Genomic DNA, 19,456 nt, shown 5'->3' on the forward strand with positions numbered 1-19,456 from the left:
GCTTGTAATTATATTCTACAGTCTAATATAAAGTCATTATTCAACCCATAGAAGTGCAAAAGAGCATGGCGTGGCGTCACTATCCCAAACTTTCAAAACAGGTATCCATTCCGCAGAAAGGCCCATGTTGGTCAATCTGTGGATATCATCGAGTCCTGCAATGACTCGAACATAAGAGTCTTGGATGCGAGGGTTTCTCAAAAACTCAATCACAGCCGAAATGTCATCTGTAACTAGTTTCACGAGGTTCGTGTCGCCGCCTGCAACAACCGACGTCTTGAACTTTTCGGTTATGTCGTCGTACGACAAAGACGTGCCGGTTTCCTCTTCGTCCTCGTACATGTCTCTGATTTTTTCAAACGTAGATCCTCCCCACTCCACGTTGGCGTTGCGGGGCAAGTTGGTCACTTGAACAATCAACAAGCGATTGTAGAAATCCTGGCCATATTCCACGTCGTCCACATACAGTTGCCAGATCTGAGCCAGTAGCGGGGCCAAAGCAGGGTTCGTGACGAAACAGATTGCCTCGGAAAACTGCTTGACATCCACCAAAGTCTTTGCTCGGTAAAGATGCTGAAGAGCAAGAACAGCAGACTCCGTATTGGACATGGATGTATCCAACTGCATTGATGCTGGCACTAGCGGGATTTGGCCCGAGAGCGTGGCGTTTTTGAATTTCCCTCTGTGGTCAACTATAGCCTGCGAGTAGGGCCCGATATTTTGCGGCGCCCAGTAGGACCGAGAACGGATGTGGATGCCCATTTTTTCGTGCTCGAGTGGCATCACCACACAAGACATTTGGATTCTGTACGGCTGCGGCAATACCGTCTCAACACATACACGAGATGGGGGCAAGTGGATGTCTTCGAAGAACTTGCCGTAGACAGAATTGACCCGGCTAAAGTGGGCCATGTCACTTACTAGAAGGCAAACGTGCTGGACATTGGCCATTGTGTACCCTCTGGCGCAGAGTTCCAGCCGGAGCTGTTCGAGCGCATCAGACGTCTGCTCCTCGATGGAATCTTTTGTGCTGACGAGGTTAGAAATGAAAAGACGGCCGCCCAGCTTGGAAATCCGAGGAGAGACCCGGAAACTGGCACTGGGAACAGCTGTGTCTGCTGTGATGGAAGGCAGCTGTATCTCTGCAATCTCCGCAAAGTTCTCCAGCAAAAGCGGCGGCGTGGGGATGTTTTTCTGGTTGACTTGTTGATTTTTCTCCTCCACGGTAATCTTCATCCGGAGATACAGAGCATCGGACGAGTGGCGCACGGGCTCCAGCGCCGCAAGGCCCAATTTCCTCTGGAAGAACGGCGCATCAAACACCAAGCTCTCAAACTCACCACCTTCTCCACATACATGCACATCGTACATCTGGTTGAGCTTGGTGAGAATCGGATACATTTCTGCGAGCGGCTTGCCCAAGTGCTTTTCGTTGAGCCCGATCGCCGCCACCTTGATCAAGCGGGCGTCGAGCCCCAGGCCGCAGATCTCCCTCATGAGTTCTGCCTGGTCTCTTTGCCATAAGTACGCCAAAGACGTGAGCCCCAAGCGGTCGCAGACGTTTTCGACCCGCGTGCGCTGGTAGTGGGAGAGAATTGCGCCGCAGCTGACGCCCTCCACGTCCGGCTGTTTCCGCTTCACTTCTTGCAAAAGCTCCAAGAGGTCTTCTATCTCATCGTGCGGCGTTGGAACATACTCCAAGCTGACATTGGTGGAGCCGCCGTTCAAAGCCTTCCGGTAGAGCGGGATCTCGGGCACACAGTCGCGGTAGAAGTCGATGATGTCGTGGCCCACAGTCTGGAACATGAACGAGTCGGTTTCGTTGACGCTGGCATCGGCCGGATGCAAGTTGGCAAGCGCCACAAGCTCGTGGCCGTTCTGCACACAGTGCAAGATGTTGAAGAACGAGTCCTTGCCGCCCGAAATAAGCGCCACAAACTTCATGGTGATGGGATGGTGGAGAAGAGGGAAAGGGTGCACCCGTACATCCGTGACTGACAAAAAAACTGGTTTCTGAAATATGGTGATGTCCTGCATGTGTGATTAGCTTATGCGAAGGAGCGTGAAAAATTTTTCATGCCGCGCGCACATATAAAGAGCCAAAGTTTCCTTTACAGGTTTTTTTTTCTCTTCATCTCATCAAGTCAACATGCCTCGTATGTTTATTTTATGAAAGCTCATGCTTTCGAGGTTTCGGGCCCTCAAACAAAAAGAGAAAAGCATTCTTGCAATTCTTTGATGCTTATAGCTAGTAACTGAACCCCGACACTTCAGTTACGCCTATCATTGTGCATCAGAGCCAGACTTAGGTCTTTGCCGTTTGGCTCTTTTTTGTTTTGTTTTCGTAGCCCGGTCCTTTGTTTGGACATTTTCTAACAACCAGGTGCCCCAAGAACTTACTCCAAGACTTACTCCGTGCCAAAGCAACCATACGAGTCTGCTCGTTTGGACGCTGAATTGAAGTTGGCCGGTGAATACGGTTTGAAGAACAAGAGAGAGATTTACAGAATTGGATTCCAATTGTCCAAGATCAGAAGAGCTGCTCGTGACTTGTTGACCAGAGACGACAAGGACGAGAAGAGATTGTTCGAAGGTAACGCTTTGATCAGAAGATTGGTGAGAATCGGTGTCTTGTCCGAGGACAGAATGAAGTTGGATTACGTTTTGGCCTTGAGAATCGAGGATTTCTTGGAGAGAAGATTGCAAACCCAAGTTTTCAAGTTGGGTTTGGCCAGATCTATCCACCACGCCAGAGTTTTGATCACCCAAAGACACATTGCTGTTGGTAAGCAAATCGTCAACATCCCATCTTTCATGGTCAGATTGGACTCTCAAAAGCACATTGACTTTGCTCCAAACTCCCCATACGGTGGTGGCAGAGCCGGTAGAGTCAAGAGAAGAAACCAAGGTAAGGCTTCCGAGGGTGCTGAGGAGGACGAAGAGTAAATGTGCTAACTTGTATACTAATTCTTCTCTAATGGCATTTGGTTAATTTTCCACTCTTTATGTAATAATGGCAGGTATCCGTGAGTTGCCGGTAGATCGGTCAGTGCTAGTCTAGCCTGTATTTCTCGTAATGTGTCGGCACTACCTAGGTGGTCTCCTCATACTGTCTGTCGCCTCACTGTAGGGAAATTTCCAACTACTGAAGAACAAAACGAATCAACCCGTAAAAAAATAACTCACTGCAGCAACAATTAACCCGTAAAACAATAACTCACTGCAGCAAGCTTTGCATCATTACAGATCAAACAGACCCGGATCATCAGTATCTACGCTCATGGTTTTTTCTACGCTCATAAGTATGTTCTACGCTCATTGAACTTTTCAGATCATGAACCTTCACATCTCTTGCGCACAACTAAACCACACCATAAAATCTCTCTTGCTTAAAAACCGATTTCCGTTTCATTCAAGTTTGCTTCCCGGTATAAGGACTTGTTCCCAAATTTTTGTTCTTCTTGTTTGGTCCATTCTCGACTGTACTAGGAACTCCACACTGTAGGGCTCGCGCCCTCGCGCATTTCGCACATAAAACATTTTCTCTCTCTTCTCTTTCCAACTACACACAAAATGGGTAAATCGTATGTATACATTGGGGCCGGAAACTCGAGTCAGCACTAACATGAAGGCGTGGTTACAGATCTGGTACTCGTTACATGTTCCAACGTGACTTCAAGAAGCACGGGGCAATTCCATTGTCTACGTACTTGAAGGTCTACAAAGTTGGAGACATTGTCGACATCAAGGCCAACGGTTCGATCCAAAAGGGTATGCCTCACAAGTACTACCAAGGTAAGACCGGTATCGTTTTCAACGTCACCAAGTCTGCTGTCGGTGTCATCATCAACAAGGTTGTTGGTAACAGATACATCGAGAAGAAGGTCAACTTGAGAGTCGAGCACGTCAAGCACTCTGCTTGTCGTCAAGAGTTCTTGAACAGAGTCAAGACCAACGCTGCCTTGAAGAAGGAAGCCAAGGCCAAGGGTGAACAAATCTCTTTGAAGAGACAACCAGCTCAGCCAAGACCAGCTAAGCTTATCTCCACCGAGGGCAATGTTCCACAAACTTTGGCTCCTGTTGCTTACGAAACTTTCATTTAAATGTGCCATAGGATTAATGCATGTCATGGGGAACGAATGTAGCTCGGGATTTATCGTTTTACTGCAGCGTCAACGTTAAAAGGTTCTTGACCCTAATGATTGGATTGAAGCAGACATCGTAAATAAGCCTCGGGAGGTGACGTAGTTGTATTGACACTACGGAGACACATTGTCATTGACACACTATGAAGTCGTTTGCAGATTGAAGAACACTGCCGTTTGCACTGTTGCAAGTTCACTGCAGATATTTGTACCAGTGCAAATTGGCATAAAAGACTACCGAACTTATATCTGGGCCTAGTTCATATTTATACTCACTCTCTAATCTCACATATAAGAGGCACCTAAAGGGTATCTGGATTCGGGATTTACCATTTATTCCTTCAACTTGAAATTGGGTTGAAACTGGTTTCCACCTGGGTATCTAGCAGTTAATTCTGTATACTAAACTGTATGTTTAGAGATGGTCTGCCTTAGAGTTTCGTTGTCTTTTTTTTCTTTTTCTTCATGTAGTTGCTTAGATTCCGAACTTGGCTCAACCATACGATTCTTATATATAAATGATGGACTTTCAAACAAATTCCACATATCCTTCCAACTTATTTTGAGTATTATATTTCTTCTATTCCTTCGATGATATCTGTGACAACTGGTCGTTTTGAGATTTTGGGAATTATCCCCTTTGTTGTAGAATCTTACACAAGATTCACCAAGATGTTAATATCGTGGATCTTCCCAAGTATATAGAAAACGCTTTTAATCATGTTACTATCCTATGTAACTGAATGTTGCCTTGAATCTCCTCCTTACTTATTTTTTTGTTAATTTGAAGATAATTTGAGTCTAGCGTCCTACCAAGATATTTGAGTAGAATTACACCAGACGAAATGACACTTTCGGTCTTAGCCTTTGCTGAAAACTTCTGTTCCTAATTATAATCTTGGCTTTTTCAGCAAGAATCGTGTTTATAGTTATTAAAACTGCCGACATTTATGTTCTTGCATTCTTCCCATCTGGTTTCTTTGATTGACTTGCTCACTTATTTATAGCCCATTTTGAGTCCCGCGATTGCATTTACAATAATCATTCGAACGTACCAAAAACCAAATAAAATTAATGCACTTGAAAAAAATCACTAGAAACGAACATGAGGCCAACATATACATTGTTCACTCTTCTATACCTAATTCATCATATTTCCTCTTCTGTTTCATCACTTATTTCAGTTTCATGCTTTTCTTCGTAGGCGAATTTCCGACTGCAGAATGAAATGGCTTTATCGCGAGTCAACACCTCTTGCAAACTTAGGGATAAGACCAACATGTCCGAACCTGTTCCACTGCAGAGCGGAAAACTGAAGAATGCATTCGAAAATGCCCTACAAACATGGGCCGAGATCGATTTGTCGTCGTTGCAGAGGAAACTCGACGAGCAGGGGATCGAACTTAAAAGCGAACAAAAGCTGCTGCTTGCAAGTAGAAAGGAGCTAGCATCGAAGACAAAGGAGTTCAAAAAATTGGACAACGAAAAGAAACTCGCTGAGTTTAATCCGCTCTTGAAGCAGTACCAAAATGAAATCGACAACTTGACCTCCAAACAGAAAAAGGCCGAGAGCTTCTTCTTTGGCTTCTACCGTCTTATTGCCGAAGCGCCTGACCCAAAGCCGTTGTTGGAGCTATCCTTGGACGCGATCATGGAAATGAATGAAACAGCGGAATTGAAGAAAGAAGTGGCCCGGTTGTCCGACGAATTGTCTAGAAAAGCCGATTACGACATTCTAAAACAGAGGCTCTTGGATGGCGAGCAGAAATCGGCCGAGCTTCTTGGCAGTAAATTGAAAGCCAAAGAGGAAGAGTTCCAGGCGTTGATAGAAGAGAAAGAGTCCAATTGGCAGAGCGTCCAGAAGCAACACGAGAGCCAAATTGCGGGTTATAAAGCTACCATCGAAGAGTTGCGTACCTCAATGGAAGTCACAGAGTTGCAGTTGAGCTCTCAAAACAAACAGCTTGGCCCCTCCTCGAACTCTCTGGTTTCCATTTTGGCCGAGTTGGATTTGGTCACACGAGAAGTGGAATCTTGGAAAAAACGGGTGTACGAGCTTGAGAAAAGGAACGAGGACTTGCGTCGTGAATTGTCTGTATCACAGGCCGATTCTGAAAAGACATCCATGCAACAGGAACATGCGAAAAAGATTGCCGAAATCGAAGGCGAAAATGCCGTGTTAGTTGCAAACTTAAACCAGTTGAGAGGCAAGCTTGACTCCACCAATAAAGAGCACGATACCCAGATCCAATCTCTAACTAGAGAGCTTCACCAATCCACCCAGGAAATCAAGCACCTCAAAGAGAAACTCTCAAGAACGAGCGACTACGACGAATTGAAACATGAATTGCACTTGTTGAGACAGATTGAATTCGGCGAGCAAGAAGAAGACGCAGGTTCTGAACATGAAGCAGGAAACTTTGACGCTCTTTTAATTCAGCATAATAAGTCCTTGACAAAAGAACTTGCCGAGCTAAGATCGCAGCACGAGAGTTTGACCTCGAAAATTTCAAGTCTAGAGGCAGAATTGACCAGAGCTTCGCTGGAGTACAACAAAATGAAAGAACTCAATGCGAAGATGGAAAACGACCTTGCGAACTTCCAAGACGCTTATGGCTCCAACTTCAATGATAGTGCCAGCATGATGTCAGGGATGACCAGGATGACAAGACCAGTTCCGGGACGAGGATCTACGACGTCTCTCAACACCGTTGACGAAAATTCCATTTTGCCCATCATCACTGGTCAAAGAGACAGATTCCGTGACAGGAACAAGGAGTTGGAAGACGAGGTTCGTAAACAAGCTAATCTTGTGAATGAACTCAAGAGGAAAAACAAGATGTTGCAAACAGACAACGAGGAGCTTTATGAGAAAACAAGATATATGGCTCTGATCAAAGATAAAGGGACCATGGCACCTGCTAATTCAAACCGCCGAACTTTAATTCCAAAGGCCAATAGTTCCGATTTGGAAAGCAATCCGTACCGTGCGTCATACGAGTCCAAATTGCACCCCATAGAGCAGTTCAGGAAACAGGAGCAGGAAAGAGTCAGTTCGAGACTTTCTCCGTTCGAAAGGATGTTCATTTTTGTCACTCGGTCTATTCTTGCAACGCGTTTGACCCGTATGTTGTTCTTGGTGTACTGCGTTTTCCTTCATTGCTTGGTGATGTTCACAACCATTCACTCTATGAGCATGAGCACAAGCATGATTCCCGAAGTTGGCCTAAACGAGAGTACTGGGGGTGTTACTAAGTCTGACGTTCCTCAGATCTAATTTTTGCATTGATGGCTGAGGTTTGAGGAGAAAAGGGATGTGATTTACATTAACAAGTTGAATTAATCTAGCTGAAAGTTCTGTACCCGTTTCAACAACTCTGAATAGTACGTTTTTACACTCACCTCATCTGCCATGGCCAAAGTATTCCCTGGAGACTCTGAAAAGAAAAAATCCCACCAGCGGGTTTTCTTTTTTTCCTCAACAACAATCTTGTCCTTGACTGGATTGAGTCTGGCCTTTAGATATCTCGCCTGGGAATGCCCTGATTGTGTAAGAACAACTTTGGGCTTGTTTGGCCTGGGTTGAACGAACTTGGCGTCCACAAGGTCCAAAATAGTTTTCAAAAGTGGGTTATCAACATCTCGGTTGCCGTTTATAATATCATCGTTGTTCGAAGGATGGAGTGGAAGTGCGTCCTGAGGGTCTTTGAACAGCAAATAAATAATCACTGTGACTACGGCATCCAAGACGTAATATTGCGGTGCACTTGCATCTGGATCGACACTGGTAACATCCAACAGAATTTCCTCAAGCGAGTCCCTTTGCACTTTGTACAAATGCGGTTTGATCATGGTGCATGAGTCCTCCACTCCGCTTCTCTTGAATATATGGTGGTAGAAAGCCGTTTCATCGGGCGAACTATTGAAAATACGCACAAGCTGAGGATTTCTCCTTAGAGCATACGAATAAGAGGGAAGGTCTTTAAACTTGTTGTTGATGGTTTGAATCAATCGCAATTTCTCGTATGGATTGGTGCTATTGGACCGCTCAATGTGCAATCCACCATAGTATTTGGTCAACCGGATAAGCGCTTGATCGACCTCATCCACCACCTCTTCGAAAGATTCAAATCCAATTGTGGTATCGATCTTGTCAACCAAAAGCCGGGTGAAGAGGGCCATCCACGTTTTGTATTCGAAGCTCTCAATCAATGCCTTCTCTTTCAAAATCATGCTGTTTTGGTTCACCAATTTGTATCTTCCTGAAGACAATTTGACTTGGTTAGCGGCTAAGATCGATAGAGTAGTGGGTCTTTTGATTGTGGTTACCCGTAATATTTCTTTTTCCGAACCCATATCCCACCACTGGGACTGGAACTGGATAAAGACCTCTTTGGTGCCGTGCACATCCAACGAAGAAGAAGAAGAGGCTAGATCCATTTCAAAATAGACAGCCAAAGCATCAGTCTCCTGGATGCTGCCCAAGTTCCAGCGGTTGGTGAAATCACGTTTTTTGAGAGACGAGTCGAATCGAGACATGGTGTCGGAAATCTTTTCGTGGTGCAGAGCCGAGTGTTTTTCCGACTGGTAAGAAGATCGAAGCGGAGTACCATGACACACTGCTTTCCACACTCTGATGCCACTGGAACTAGTCACCGTGAATGTGGTTTTCCATTTTCTGCTCGGTAATCTATCCGTGTTAGTTAGTAATGTGTTTTCGAAATCCACACTCAGAAAACTGTCCAACAAAAAAATGGAGCCCGATCCGCTCGAGGCCAAAGAGCCCATCTCGTAAACGCCTGTCTGATCCAACGAGCCGGAATATATATCGACAGAAAAAAATGGTGTCTTGTCATTGACCCCAAAATGGGTGAGTTTACCCGATGTGGAGTATGCGGCCACGGCAGAGTTTTCCAACAGATATCCACTCGAAACATACGCCAACGCACGATAGAACTTCGACGCAGATGCAAAGTGCTGGGCCTGGAAATTGGCCACGTCATGATGCGAACGCAAAGCCTCCGTCTCTCCAACCACTTTTCCCGGACCCAACGTTGGTGGGCCCGAGACGAAAAGACTAACGTTTCCAATCAAAGTGGTGAACGAACACAGCGAAAGCAAGAGCGTCGAAATGAAAAGAGCCAAACCAGTGGCCCGTGGAGGCTTGTATGACGACGTGAGCTTTGGCTTTAAGTCTGCCACTGTCGCTGAAGCCTCGCTTTTTTCAAGCAAAAGGCCCTTTCTTGCAAGCGGTGACTTTTCTGCTGTAGAAGCCACGAGACGCTCCACCGCCAATTTCTGGAGAATTGTACCGATAACCAGCAGGTCGGTCAAAAGTTTAGAGTAGTCATAGTTGTCGTTGAAAATGGCCAGAGGCAGAAAGGCCACGCTTTGCTCTTTGGAGAAGACCTCGACAATATCGGAAAATGTCACAAGAAGCACTCTTGCGTTGTGGGGAAGCCGCTCAATGCTCTTGCAAATGCCACTTTTCAAGCTTTCAAACTCCCGCTGCTCTAGCGAATCCACATGCTGATACCTATCGATAATATACACAGAAACAAAGGGACATTTTTGTGTGCCTGGAGAAACTTGGGAAATGTCGCGGGGAAGGGTATAGTCGATGGTATTATTGGGCGAAGGTCTGATTTCGGCCGGGATTTCCGAGTTGGGAGCACCGACCGGGGCCAAGACAAACGAGTCCGGGAAGAAGGTCGTCTTATGGCAAAAGGGGCACCACCAGAAGTTGTTGGCTCTATCGATCCGAATATATGGATTCACGACATTGTCACAGCTCAGGCATCGGAGCGGACTTCCTTGGGCAGACAAAACGCCCGAAGCGGATGCGGGAGTGATCATGCAGCCTAACGGGGCCAGCATTTCACTGGCCTCGAGTTTCGTCGACGGAAAAATGTCCCAGTTGAACTGAAGTATGGGTTCCATGGAGAAGAAGAGGTGGGATGGATTGACAGTATGCACGACATTGTCTTATCAGCGGATCTCGCCGAATCGTCCTGTACGGCGACGGAGATGATATAGTGCTAGATAGAAATGTTAATTTCCATGGGATTGTACCAACGGCTATTTTCAAAGGACAAAAACTTCACATCTGGACACAAATGTGCAATGTTTGAACGAAACCTGGGTTTGAATTCTACTAATATGATTCGGTCGGATACCTCCGTCGCAAGTGTAAGACATAAATGTTTGATCCGTCGAAGCTGACGAAAACGGTTTATGTTCCTGCTATCCTACTGTTGATATGTGTATCCACTTTGCTAGGAGTTTCCACTTACTCAATGACAATAAAATAGCAGTGGGTCTGTCTACTTACGAATGAAACTGACGTCTCTATCGAAGTAACCATGGCCACTTCTTTGATAGACAGTTGTTTCTTCACTTACCCTGATTAGATCGAAAATTCCAACTGAGCTTAGTCACAAGTATATGTAACTCAACCGTGAACATTTCGACCATTAAATAGCAGTGATATCCTTCAATTACTCTAATGCATATGACAAAAACTGAATCTCGCCGCAAACACGACTAGTTGTTTGCGGAAAGAAATGATTCATGCTTGGAGTGACTTTGCTATCATCCCATAATTTTGGGCCTAATAGATCTCGCAGACTACTTTGCGAATGCTTGACCATTTTTTGCGAACACGGCTTGAACATTTTTTACGAAGCACGCTATGACCATTCTTCGAAGACAGACCACAACATTCCAACAAAGCAGTTACGCTTTCCCGTCCCGTCCGAATTATTCATTGTCATTTTTTTTTGGCTTCATCCACTAGAGGCTGGCGCACGTGACCCCGATGCGCATTATCATTCCAAATCTTTTCATCTCATCTCTCTACCAAATCAAGATGGCCGTCAGACAATCGCAAACAGCCAAAAGAAGGCAAAGCCAGAATAAAACCCGAGCTATCGAGAGCGAGGTCACCTCAGACTCGCAAGCAAGAAATCTTTTGGCCAACCAGCCGAAGCTCACAGCCAAGGCCAAAGTCAAAAAGCCTAGCAAGAAGAATGTGAAAAAGGAGCAGGCCAGAATCCGGTTGTATGGAGCGAAAAACGGCAAGGAGTACCGTGAAGACCAGTTGGAGATTCCAAACTTGAACCGTGCGATTGTTCCCGGTGTCAAGGCCAAGAGAGGAAAAAAGGGCAAGAAATTTGTCGATGACCACGACAGTTTGAAGCTCAATCTTCTCATCAAGAGCATCAATGACAAGTACGACCAGACAAACGAGTCCAAGTTGGAGAAATCGCGGCGCTTGGAGGAGATCCGTGAGTTGAAGAGGAAGGAAATGGAGCAGAAGGAACAGGAGAAGACGAATAAGTTGGAGAACAAAAAGAATGAAATCAGAAGCAAGGCCAACATTGCCAGAGCTGCCAGAAGAAAGAACTCGCGTCTTTCGAAAAAGGGAGATGCCCAGCCAGAGGAACCAAAGAAGAAGAAGTCTGTTTCGTTTGCATGAGGTCTCGTTACCCCACACTGTACATTATCTATTTACAAGCATTCACGGCACATGTAGTCACAAGATCACGAATCTTGTCCGTTTGACTCTAGCCTGAACTTAATCTATGTCATTTGGAGAACCCACGATCTCATGTAGACTCTCGTTATCTCATGTAGACTCTCGTTATCTTATGAGACTCTCGAGTTACTTCTATCTCATGTAGACTTTTCTGCGCTGGGATCTCTTCTTGTCAAACCACCATCCGTAGCCGATTCCGGCAAGACAGCCGCCCAAATGCGCCGCGTAGTCATAGCGGCCCCACTTCATGAAGAGACCAGCCACGTTGAACGCCATGGTTCCAAGAAAAGCAAACCAAGCTCCGCCAGGGATAGGAAGGAAAAAGAACGCAATGGCCGATCTAGGGAACAAGTAGCTGAAGGCGCCAAAAACACTGAAAATGGCGCCGGAGGCTCCCAAGGAGGCAATCAGCATCGACGATCTCGTGACAATGGGGAGAGCAAGCGACACAAACGAAGAAAGCACAGCAGAGTTCAAGTACATGGTCAAGAAGTTGCTGGCGCCAACGTAGCCGCATAGAGTCGACCCGAACGAGTACAACATGAGCATGTTGAACAAAAGATGCATTCCTTCCTGATGCGAAAAGGCCGATCCCAAAAGCGAAAACACCGACGCAACATTGTCCTTGACCAAAAGACCGTAGCGTGCCATGTAGCGGCTGCCCACAGGCGACTTCCATGCGAGGAATCCGGCCACATTGAGCCCGATCAAGGTGAAAACGAGCGCATTCGGGTTGCGCTTGAACATGGAAAACGGCGGAATCTGGAACAAGTACGGCACAGCCAAGGTGGTGCCGGCGCAGAACGAAACAGTGAAGATGGCCGGGTTCCGCAATGCCCGCCAGTTGATTTTGTTGCGGCCATAGTGTTTATTGTAGCGGGCCCATGTGTCGGAGTGGCGATAACCTCTCACTTGAGAAACGGCCTTTGAGTTGCGGAACAAAGACGGGAAACGCGGGAAAAACGACGAATGGAGCGGTTTGGTGACATTCAAGTTCGATGTGAACGCATGGCCGTGCCCAATTCGGAGGACGCTTCGGGTTAACAGAAACATGGCGATTGGAGTATCAAATGGAGCTGCTGGCGTAGTAGAGGCGCGTTGTATGCACACCCCACAATTTGTGCGCGCATCTTCTTCCACCCTTTAACTGGAGATTGAAGCAGACATCCGATTCAGGACAGAAGGGGCAAAACCGGGCAGAACGGGCGAAAATTGGTTGGCAAGATGGCGAAGTGGGCTGGACGGGAGCACACCCGTGCACCACGACGGCGCATACAGTACACTGCATACAGTACCACACACAAGCGTGACTGCTTTTTCTTTTCGCGGCGCACGACAGGCCCATTCACGTGACACTCCATCACGTGCGCCGAAAAAACTTGCACCGTGGTGAAAAAAAATCCACCCGCTTCTGAGCCGTTTTCTGCTTCATCACATAAATAATGTCCGAAGCTTCTGTTTCCTACGCTGCCTTGATCTTGGCTGACGCTGATCTTGAGATCTCCGCCGACAACTTGTTGGCCATCACTAAGGCCGCCGGTGCCTCTGTTGACAATGTCTGGGCCGATGTTTTCGCCAAGGCTTTGGAAGGCAAGAACTTGAAGGAGTTGTTGTTCTCCTTTGCCGCCTCTGCTGCCCCAGCTGCTGCTGCCTCCGGTGCCGCTGCCACTGGTGCTGCTCCAGAAGCTGCTGCCGAAGAGAAGGAGGAAGAAGCCGCTGAAGAATCCGACGACGACATGGGTTTCGGTTTGTTCGACTAAACGGTTCGCTAATAGCTTAATACATTCGCATGAGATGAAGACAATGTGCTCCTGTAAGCTGCGCTGTCGCGTGCCACCGTAGAGGAGCGATCGTATTCTTCGGGTATTATGCCTTGTACAGAAGATCTAAAGTTCCGAAGCCGTATGCATTGTTGCATTAACATAAGGATAAGGTATAACTTAAGGTTAGCAAATCGGTAGGTCTCAAAACGCTAAGGGAAAGTATACTTCATCCACGATGTTCAATGGTACTAATTGGACCGAGAATGATGTTTAAGAAGGTAGTTCGATACACTAAGCTCAGTAATTACCATCCCAAACGTATACAAGTCTTTTTAAGAGCAATTTCGGCGTGGTCCTTGATCTTTGAGAGCCGATCGAGCCAAAGTGACCACGTCTGGTTTCAAAAGAGGTGCGTGGACAGAAGATGGCAAGAGGATAAGGTTAATAGGAGAGGTGAAGAAGGATAAATGGGTGCGTCATGATCTCGAAAATTCAACTAGTGAGTAGAATTACCATCACAACAGTACCATATGTGATAGACCATAATGTGATAGTTCACCATAATTTGCAGTGACATACTTTTGCAATCGACCATAATTTGCAGTGACATAATATTGCAATCGACCATATTTTGTGACATAATATTGCAATACCGACCATATTTTGTGACATAATATTGCAGTCTCCATGACCGGATAGAAGTCAGCACTGCTAGCTGCCTGGCCAACATGCAAGGGTTCCTGAATCGAGCAGCAACTCTCTTCTTCATGCACACAGTGGTGCTAGAACATGGCGCCTTTAGTGCATATCTCCTTTCGAACGCAAAGCGTGGTCTGGATAAAGAGAAGATTCAAGAGCAATCAGGGTCCATACGACAAGGCTACTAACAAGAGGTCAAGCAGCAAGCCCTCGGGCCGAGCAGATAATAATTGCCGTTCCAGGCACAAATAAAGACCCATGACGGACACTAGAGGCACAAGAAAAAATAAAAACAAAGAAATGGTGCACTAGTGCGAGACAAATCCATACCCAAGCGAACGAAAGGTTGGCCGATTTCCCAGCCACAATGCTTCTTGGTTATATGGGACATGCATGGCTAATGGAGTGACAGGGAAAAGCAGGCAGGGCTCGAAAATATGTCAAGCGCATTTATGCACGGTGCGAACGCAAAACGGGGAAGCGTGCATAAAGTCCTGCTTACACCATCGCTCATTTGTAATCAGACATTAATCAGCAATCTTGTAGCACACGAAAAAGCGTTTGTAAGGCCGCAGTCGTGCCGCTGTGAATGTGGTGGAGATGTGGAAGCCAAGTAGCCCAGAGACAAATCCGGGGGGCCAAGGAAACACGGACCCAAGGAAACACTGGCCCAAGGAAACACTGGCCCAATCTGATCCGTCCTGCAATCGGCCCACATTCTGCCGTGTCTTGACGTGGAAAGTAGCGAAAGAAGCTGCGGGAGACAGGCTTTTCCAGACGGTTCCAGGCTCTGGCAGAGGAGAGCAAACTGTGGAGATAGGCGGCGCTGCGTCTTGCGACGGCATGGAGCCCCCCAGACTTTCGAAACTGCTCCACACACAGGCCTCGAGCTTGCACGCAGGCCGTAGACCCCAAGAACACACCAGAAACGGGCCATATGCAAGAAATTACACCACCTCCATCCCAAGTGGTACCTGGATGGTACGATCGAAATGAGTACCCCATGGGATTAGGGGATGGCCAAACTGGCGTGAGCTTGAAGCCAAGGCCTGGACAAGCCAGCAGACCCGGCCGTCGACAATATGGAGACAAGAACAGCGCCAGCTCGGTCACACCAATGGCCAATGCAAGTCGTGCCAACGCCTAAGGCGCAGAAACGGCGGTGTGGAAAACGATGGAGCAGTGGCCCCAAATGGGTAATGGTCTGAGACATGGATAAGGCACGAACCCCGGTGCTGGACCGACGCAATTCGCGCATTATCCATCCGCATCCGAACGCACAAAACATACGACGCCACGGCCGTTTGCATGCTTGTGCGGCCTGATAGGACAACTTAGCCACAAACGGGCCCGGGTCTTTGGGCTGGCGCAAAGTAGGTTGGCAGCGGTTTTTTGCTCTTCGGGCCAAAGTCTCCGCCTCGGCGCCAGCTTAGATCCGTGGAGCACTGCACACGGCGCCCAGATGCTTGCGCCGTATTATTCGCATACGCCGGCGGTGGCGGAATGGGTTTCCGACGGAGAAAAGAATAAAAGCCGGAGCGGCATAGCCGCCGCGCAGGGAAATGCGGCCCCACGTATATCCGAGTGATTTGTCAGTACCGGTCTGACTAACCGTTGAACCCTAGCGCATCCATATATATAGTCCACCACGTCGCTGCCGTGGCATGCCACAAAATATTTTTCTCACAAACAAGCTCCTGCTTCGACTGCCCCCATTGCCTGCGCTCGACTATATCCCCAGACTCCTGCTCCGATTCTTGTCTCACTTCCCCTATACTTTTGCCGTTGCCTCTTCATAGCCATGTCCTTTGCCGAATCCTATCTTTTGGCATCCAAGGTGCGGTCCAAACTCACAAGAGAAGCTGCCAACCCCAAGACGCCCTTGCGCTCGCTTGTTCTCCAGGCCAACATGTTGGATAACTTGATGGACCACATTTCTGTCGAGACCGAGAAGAAACTCTCGGCCAACAAGGTTTCGTTCTCGCTTCCCTCGCGCTCGCCGCTCTCGTCGGGCTCCTCTGTCACCGAGTACGAGGTGGACCTGGACTCCGACTCGGACTCCGATGACGCCGACTACTACTACTCGTCCGAAGAAGAAGAAGAAGAAGAAGAAGACACCCTCTTGATCCACCGCCCACAGTCTTACAGACGCCTCCCCACAATGGACCTCTCGTTGCCCGAACACGACCTACTGCTGATTCCAGAGGAAGAGGGCGAAGAGGCCGACGCGTTGCCCGAGTTGTCCCGATCGTCGTCCAACTCGGACTCCGAGCCCGATGAAGAAGTGGCTGATGTCCACTACGCCCTTGCACATGCCCCTGCATCACACAAGCTATCTAGCGAAGACTTGTTGCACGGCCACGGCCACGGCCATTCACGTGGCCATCCTGCCAGTCATCACAGACACGATGCCATCTATCTGATGAAGCTCTTGTACTAGGAGCACAAGCTATTTATTTTTATTCTTTCCGTGCGCCGAAGGGCGGCGCACGCTTGACGACGGGACTCGTAACGATTTCATTTCATTTTTTTCACGACGATTTTAATAGAGACTTTTCATGATAGTGTGGTGTAGTTGTAGCTTAAGGGCCGAGAACCGAGATGTGTAGCCGAAGACCGAACTTGCCGAGCCGTGTCACGTGCTCGCTTCTTTCCACCTTGTTTCACCAAGTTCCATCGCTTTCCCCACTCCTATGCTTGTTTGCCATCTACCTTACATTGTCTACTGTCTGTTTCGGGCAATTCTTTCATGCTTTCATTATACTTCACTTAGACCATGCCGTGCTCGTACCTTCTGCTTACGCTAAAAAACGTAAACATTGTGAAATGAGGATAAAATACGTCGCAATCTAGGCAGATCAAACCTCTGACACACTTGCTCCAGCTTGTGGATTGCGTACATCGAACAAGCTCTTTTCCTAATTGCTCATCTCGGCCCCGAGCACCTGCACAAATTTTGCGAGACTTACTCATCATGACGCACGGCAACGCCAAAGAACCGTTGAGCATATTTCTGCTGTCAAGGGTGCGGCCCGGAACGGAGATGTGCCCAAAACAGTAATAGATTGCTAAATTCAGATGCGTTCTTTGCTGATGCATGCTTTGTTTGATGCACCGCTGGTGAATCATGTTCTCATGACTCACCTTGGTTGCTTGGTCAGTCCAACCGCCGGGTTTGTTTGCTGGTGATGCGAAAGGAGTCTGACAGGTTTATGCAGCAATCTGGACCAGCCATTAGCTTGCACAAAGTTGCGTCCTTTTTCAATGTATTTTTTTTTGCGCGCAAAACAGCCTGTCCGCGGAAGCGGTTGTGTCGGCACCATCAAATTTGAGCCATGCCATAAAGGGCAAGACCCGCGGTAATACTTTCTGTACATGTGTGTATGCGCTTAGCCGTATGGACCCTGTGTGGTTATAGAAATGGCTACGCGGCTAGCGCAACCACAAACGTGAAAAGCACAATGTAGACAATGGCACACTCTAGACAAACAAAGTATTGTGTCCAGAGACGGCTCTTTTGTTCAAAAGTAACCACTGCAGCAAGATCGATGCATCCAACGGACAACTTGCGCAACGGAGAAGGACGCGGCGGAGACAGCTGGCGGCCGCCCTGACGAGCCATAGCTTCTGTGAGTTGGGAACGGAATCGCATCGCACGCGGCCTGCCGCGATGCGGCGCTTGCGGAAGCCATTTTTGTGCAACGGCAGTTTCCAGCAATGCCGACAGGCTGGCGTTTGGTTTGAGAGCAGCGACATTGGCCATTGCCATTGGGGAAGTGCCGGTTGCAAACGTCGCGCTAGATGCATCTCTGGCTGTATCACATGTCGCGCGTGATACAGCACTGGTAGCGCCAGTGGCACTTGGTGCTAATGTCGCACATGTCGCGCTGGTTACATATGCCCTCGGAGCGTCTGTCGCATTGGACGCCACCCCACTAACAATAGGGGCTCCTTCCGCCCCATAAGCGTTTGCGTTTGCGTTTGCCACACTTGTCTCGTGGCCCCAGCTGCTCGCCGTGCTGCTCGCCGTGCTGCTCTTTTCGGGCACCCGCGCCGTGCCGCTCTTTGCACCCGTGCTGTCGCCCCTATATCGGCTTAGACTTTTTGCAGCCCCTTTAGCGCCGCCAGGGACCTCGGTAGCTTGCGCTGATTTGGCGGCAAAAACAACATGGGGCAAAGGCGGCAAACTCACACATTCTTGATACGACGGGGGTTCCGACGACAACGGCTGATAAAAGGCCTTTTCGATGGATTTGCGGGGTGGCGCAGGCTCCACTTTGTGTTTTTCTCTTCGGCGGAAAAGTCTTCTCCTGAGCCCACGAGGCCAGGGGTTGTGGGTGAAGAAGATCTTCATGGGAAGAAGGGGAAACGGGGCAAACGGGACGAATGGAAGAAGGCTAGAGTCGAAGAACGGAACGAATAGATGGAACACTTGACACCTTCAAAAGATCAGTCCAGCTGAAGCTAGAAACAGGCGGATAGCGGTCGGAAAAGGGCGCAAAAAACAATCTGGTTAGGGAAAAAAAAAAGCCGGCCCAAGATCGATAGAGTCACATTTGTCGTGGCGCACCTTGATTGTTGATGATCGCACTGCGTATTGGCGTCCAGGACCCGATAAAGCCCTGCGTGGCGCGTATATGGTGTTCTTGCGCCTAATGTACGTGCGAAGCTTTGGGGCTATGTGCAGTACCCAGCACATGAAGAATGGTGCGACCCATTTGCATCGAGAGGCTGACGGTGGGGGAAAACATGATCTGGTGCTTTTGACGGCTACATTGTTTTGCCGTTTCGGGATGGCAGGCGCCAGGTCCAAGAAGGAGAAATTTGCTGCCGCACCTGTTTCGCTTGATGTTTGCCATTGCTTCGGTCACTCTCTTGCTCTTGCTCTTTTCTTGGTTTCTTGTCTTATCTACGTGGGCGGCAAAAGTGGCCGCGGGCGATGGAAAGTGCGAATTACGAAGAACAAGCTTCTTTCGTCTTTGTGGTTGCGCCACATGGAAAAACGGAGATTACTGGTATCGGCCATCGTTTATGACTCAGCCCGATCCGCACGCTTCCCCACATTTGTGGGTTTAGGAGTTTAGGAAATTACCACCGTGATGAGCCCGGGTCTGTGTGCACTCCCGGGCCATGGCGATGCACCGGAGATAATGAACATTCCGTTCCGTGTGCTCGGAAAGCCCACTTCAATTCAAGGCTGTGTTTCGAGCTCTTCCGATTGATCTGACACGTTCCGTTGCGCGGGCAAGTTTTCACAACTTCAAGTTTTCACAACATCAAGTTTCCACAACTTGTTGTTGTTTTGATTAGTT

At 48.0% G+C, this 19,456-nt stretch overlaps 11 protein-coding genes across 11 annotated transcripts; 6 read left to right on the top strand and 5 right to left on the bottom strand. All coding sequences in view use genetic code 12, as the record gives it.

The window, feature by feature from the left end:
• Nucleotides 1–36: 36 nt before the first annotated feature.
• FOB63_003890 (diphthine--ammonia ligase) lies at nucleotides 37–2,037 on the bottom strand (the record flags this gene model as incomplete). The annotated part of the gene is made up of 1 exon (XM_002614553.2): nucleotides 37–2,037. The coding sequence occupies one exon, from the start codon at nucleotides 2,035–2,037 to the stop codon at nucleotides 37–39; it is 2,001 nt and encodes a 666-aa protein (XP_002614599.2).
• Nucleotides 2,038–2,149: 112 nt separating this feature from the next.
• On the top strand, nucleotides 2,150–2,946 carry RPS9B (40S ribosomal protein uS4; the record flags this gene model as incomplete). Its single annotated transcript, XM_066102366.1, has 2 exons — nucleotides 2,150–2,156; nucleotides 2,384–2,946. The coding sequence occupies 2 exons, from the start codon at nucleotides 2,150–2,152 to the stop codon at nucleotides 2,944–2,946; spliced, it is 570 nt and encodes a 189-aa protein (XP_065958308.1).
• Nucleotides 2,947–3,573: 627 nt separating this feature from the next.
• Nucleotides 3,574–4,103, top strand: FOB63_003892 (60S ribosomal protein eL21; the record flags this gene model as incomplete). The annotated part of the gene is made up of 2 exons (XM_002614552.2): nucleotides 3,574–3,584; nucleotides 3,632–4,103. 2 exons carry the CDS (start codon nucleotides 3,574–3,576, stop codon nucleotides 4,101–4,103), a joined length of 483 nt encoding a protein of 160 aa, XP_002614598.2.
• On the bottom strand, nucleotides 3,621–4,130 carry FOB63_003893 (uncharacterized protein; the record flags this gene model as incomplete). Its single annotated transcript, XM_002614551.2, has 1 exon — nucleotides 3,621–4,130. The coding sequence occupies one exon, from the start codon at nucleotides 4,128–4,130 to the stop codon at nucleotides 3,621–3,623; it is 510 nt and encodes a 169-aa protein (XP_002614597.2).
• Nucleotides 4,131–5,373: 1,243 nt separating this feature from the next.
• FOB63_003894 (uncharacterized protein) lies at nucleotides 5,374–7,422 on the top strand (the record flags this gene model as incomplete). Its single annotated transcript, XM_002614550.2, has 1 exon — nucleotides 5,374–7,422. One exon carries the CDS (start codon nucleotides 5,374–5,376, stop codon nucleotides 7,420–7,422), a length of 2,049 nt encoding a protein of 682 aa, XP_002614596.2.
• A 62-nt stretch (nucleotides 7,423–7,484) lies between these two features.
• Nucleotides 7,485–10,085, bottom strand: FOB63_003895 (uncharacterized protein; the record flags this gene model as incomplete). The annotated part of the gene is made up of 1 exon (XM_002614549.2): nucleotides 7,485–10,085. The coding sequence occupies one exon, from the start codon at nucleotides 10,083–10,085 to the stop codon at nucleotides 7,485–7,487; it is 2,601 nt and encodes an 866-aa protein (XP_002614595.2).
• An 877-nt stretch (nucleotides 10,086–10,962) lies between these two features.
• Nucleotides 10,963–11,622, top strand: LOC1 (uncharacterized protein; the record flags this gene model as incomplete). The annotated part of the gene is made up of 1 exon (XM_002614548.2): nucleotides 10,963–11,622. One exon carries the CDS (start codon nucleotides 10,963–10,965, stop codon nucleotides 11,620–11,622), a length of 660 nt encoding a protein of 219 aa, XP_002614594.2.
• A 192-nt stretch (nucleotides 11,623–11,814) lies between these two features.
• FOB63_003897 (rhomboid protease) lies at nucleotides 11,815–12,735 on the bottom strand (the record flags this gene model as incomplete). The annotated part of the gene is made up of 1 exon (XM_002614547.2): nucleotides 11,815–12,735. The coding sequence occupies one exon, from the start codon at nucleotides 12,733–12,735 to the stop codon at nucleotides 11,815–11,817; it is 921 nt and encodes a 306-aa protein (XP_002614593.2).
• A 389-nt stretch (nucleotides 12,736–13,124) lies between these two features.
• On the top strand, nucleotides 13,125–13,442 carry RPP1B (ribosomal protein P1 beta; the record flags this gene model as incomplete). Its single annotated transcript, XM_002614546.1, has 1 exon — nucleotides 13,125–13,442. One exon carries the CDS (start codon nucleotides 13,125–13,127, stop codon nucleotides 13,440–13,442), a length of 318 nt encoding a protein of 105 aa, XP_002614592.1.
• Nucleotides 13,443–15,945: 2,503 nt separating this feature from the next.
• On the top strand, nucleotides 15,946–16,584 carry FOB63_003899 (uncharacterized protein; the record flags this gene model as incomplete). The annotated part of the gene is made up of 1 exon (XM_002614544.2): nucleotides 15,946–16,584. The coding sequence occupies one exon, from the start codon at nucleotides 15,946–15,948 to the stop codon at nucleotides 16,582–16,584; it is 639 nt and encodes a 212-aa protein (XP_002614590.2).
• Nucleotides 16,585–17,568: 984 nt separating this feature from the next.
• FOB63_003900 (uncharacterized protein) lies at nucleotides 17,569–18,498 on the bottom strand (the record flags this gene model as incomplete). The annotated part of the gene is made up of 1 exon (XM_002614543.2): nucleotides 17,569–18,498. One exon carries the CDS (start codon nucleotides 18,496–18,498, stop codon nucleotides 17,569–17,571), a length of 930 nt encoding a protein of 309 aa, XP_002614589.2.
• Nucleotides 18,499–19,456: the final 958 nt, after the last annotated feature.

Source organism: Clavispora lusitaniae (assembly GCF_014636115.1).
Source record: "Clavispora lusitaniae strain FDAARGOS_655 chromosome Unknown tig00000185_pilon, whole genome shotgun sequence".
Taxonomy (NCBI): domain Eukaryota; kingdom Fungi; phylum Ascomycota; class Pichiomycetes; order Serinales; family Metschnikowiaceae; genus Clavispora; species Clavispora lusitaniae.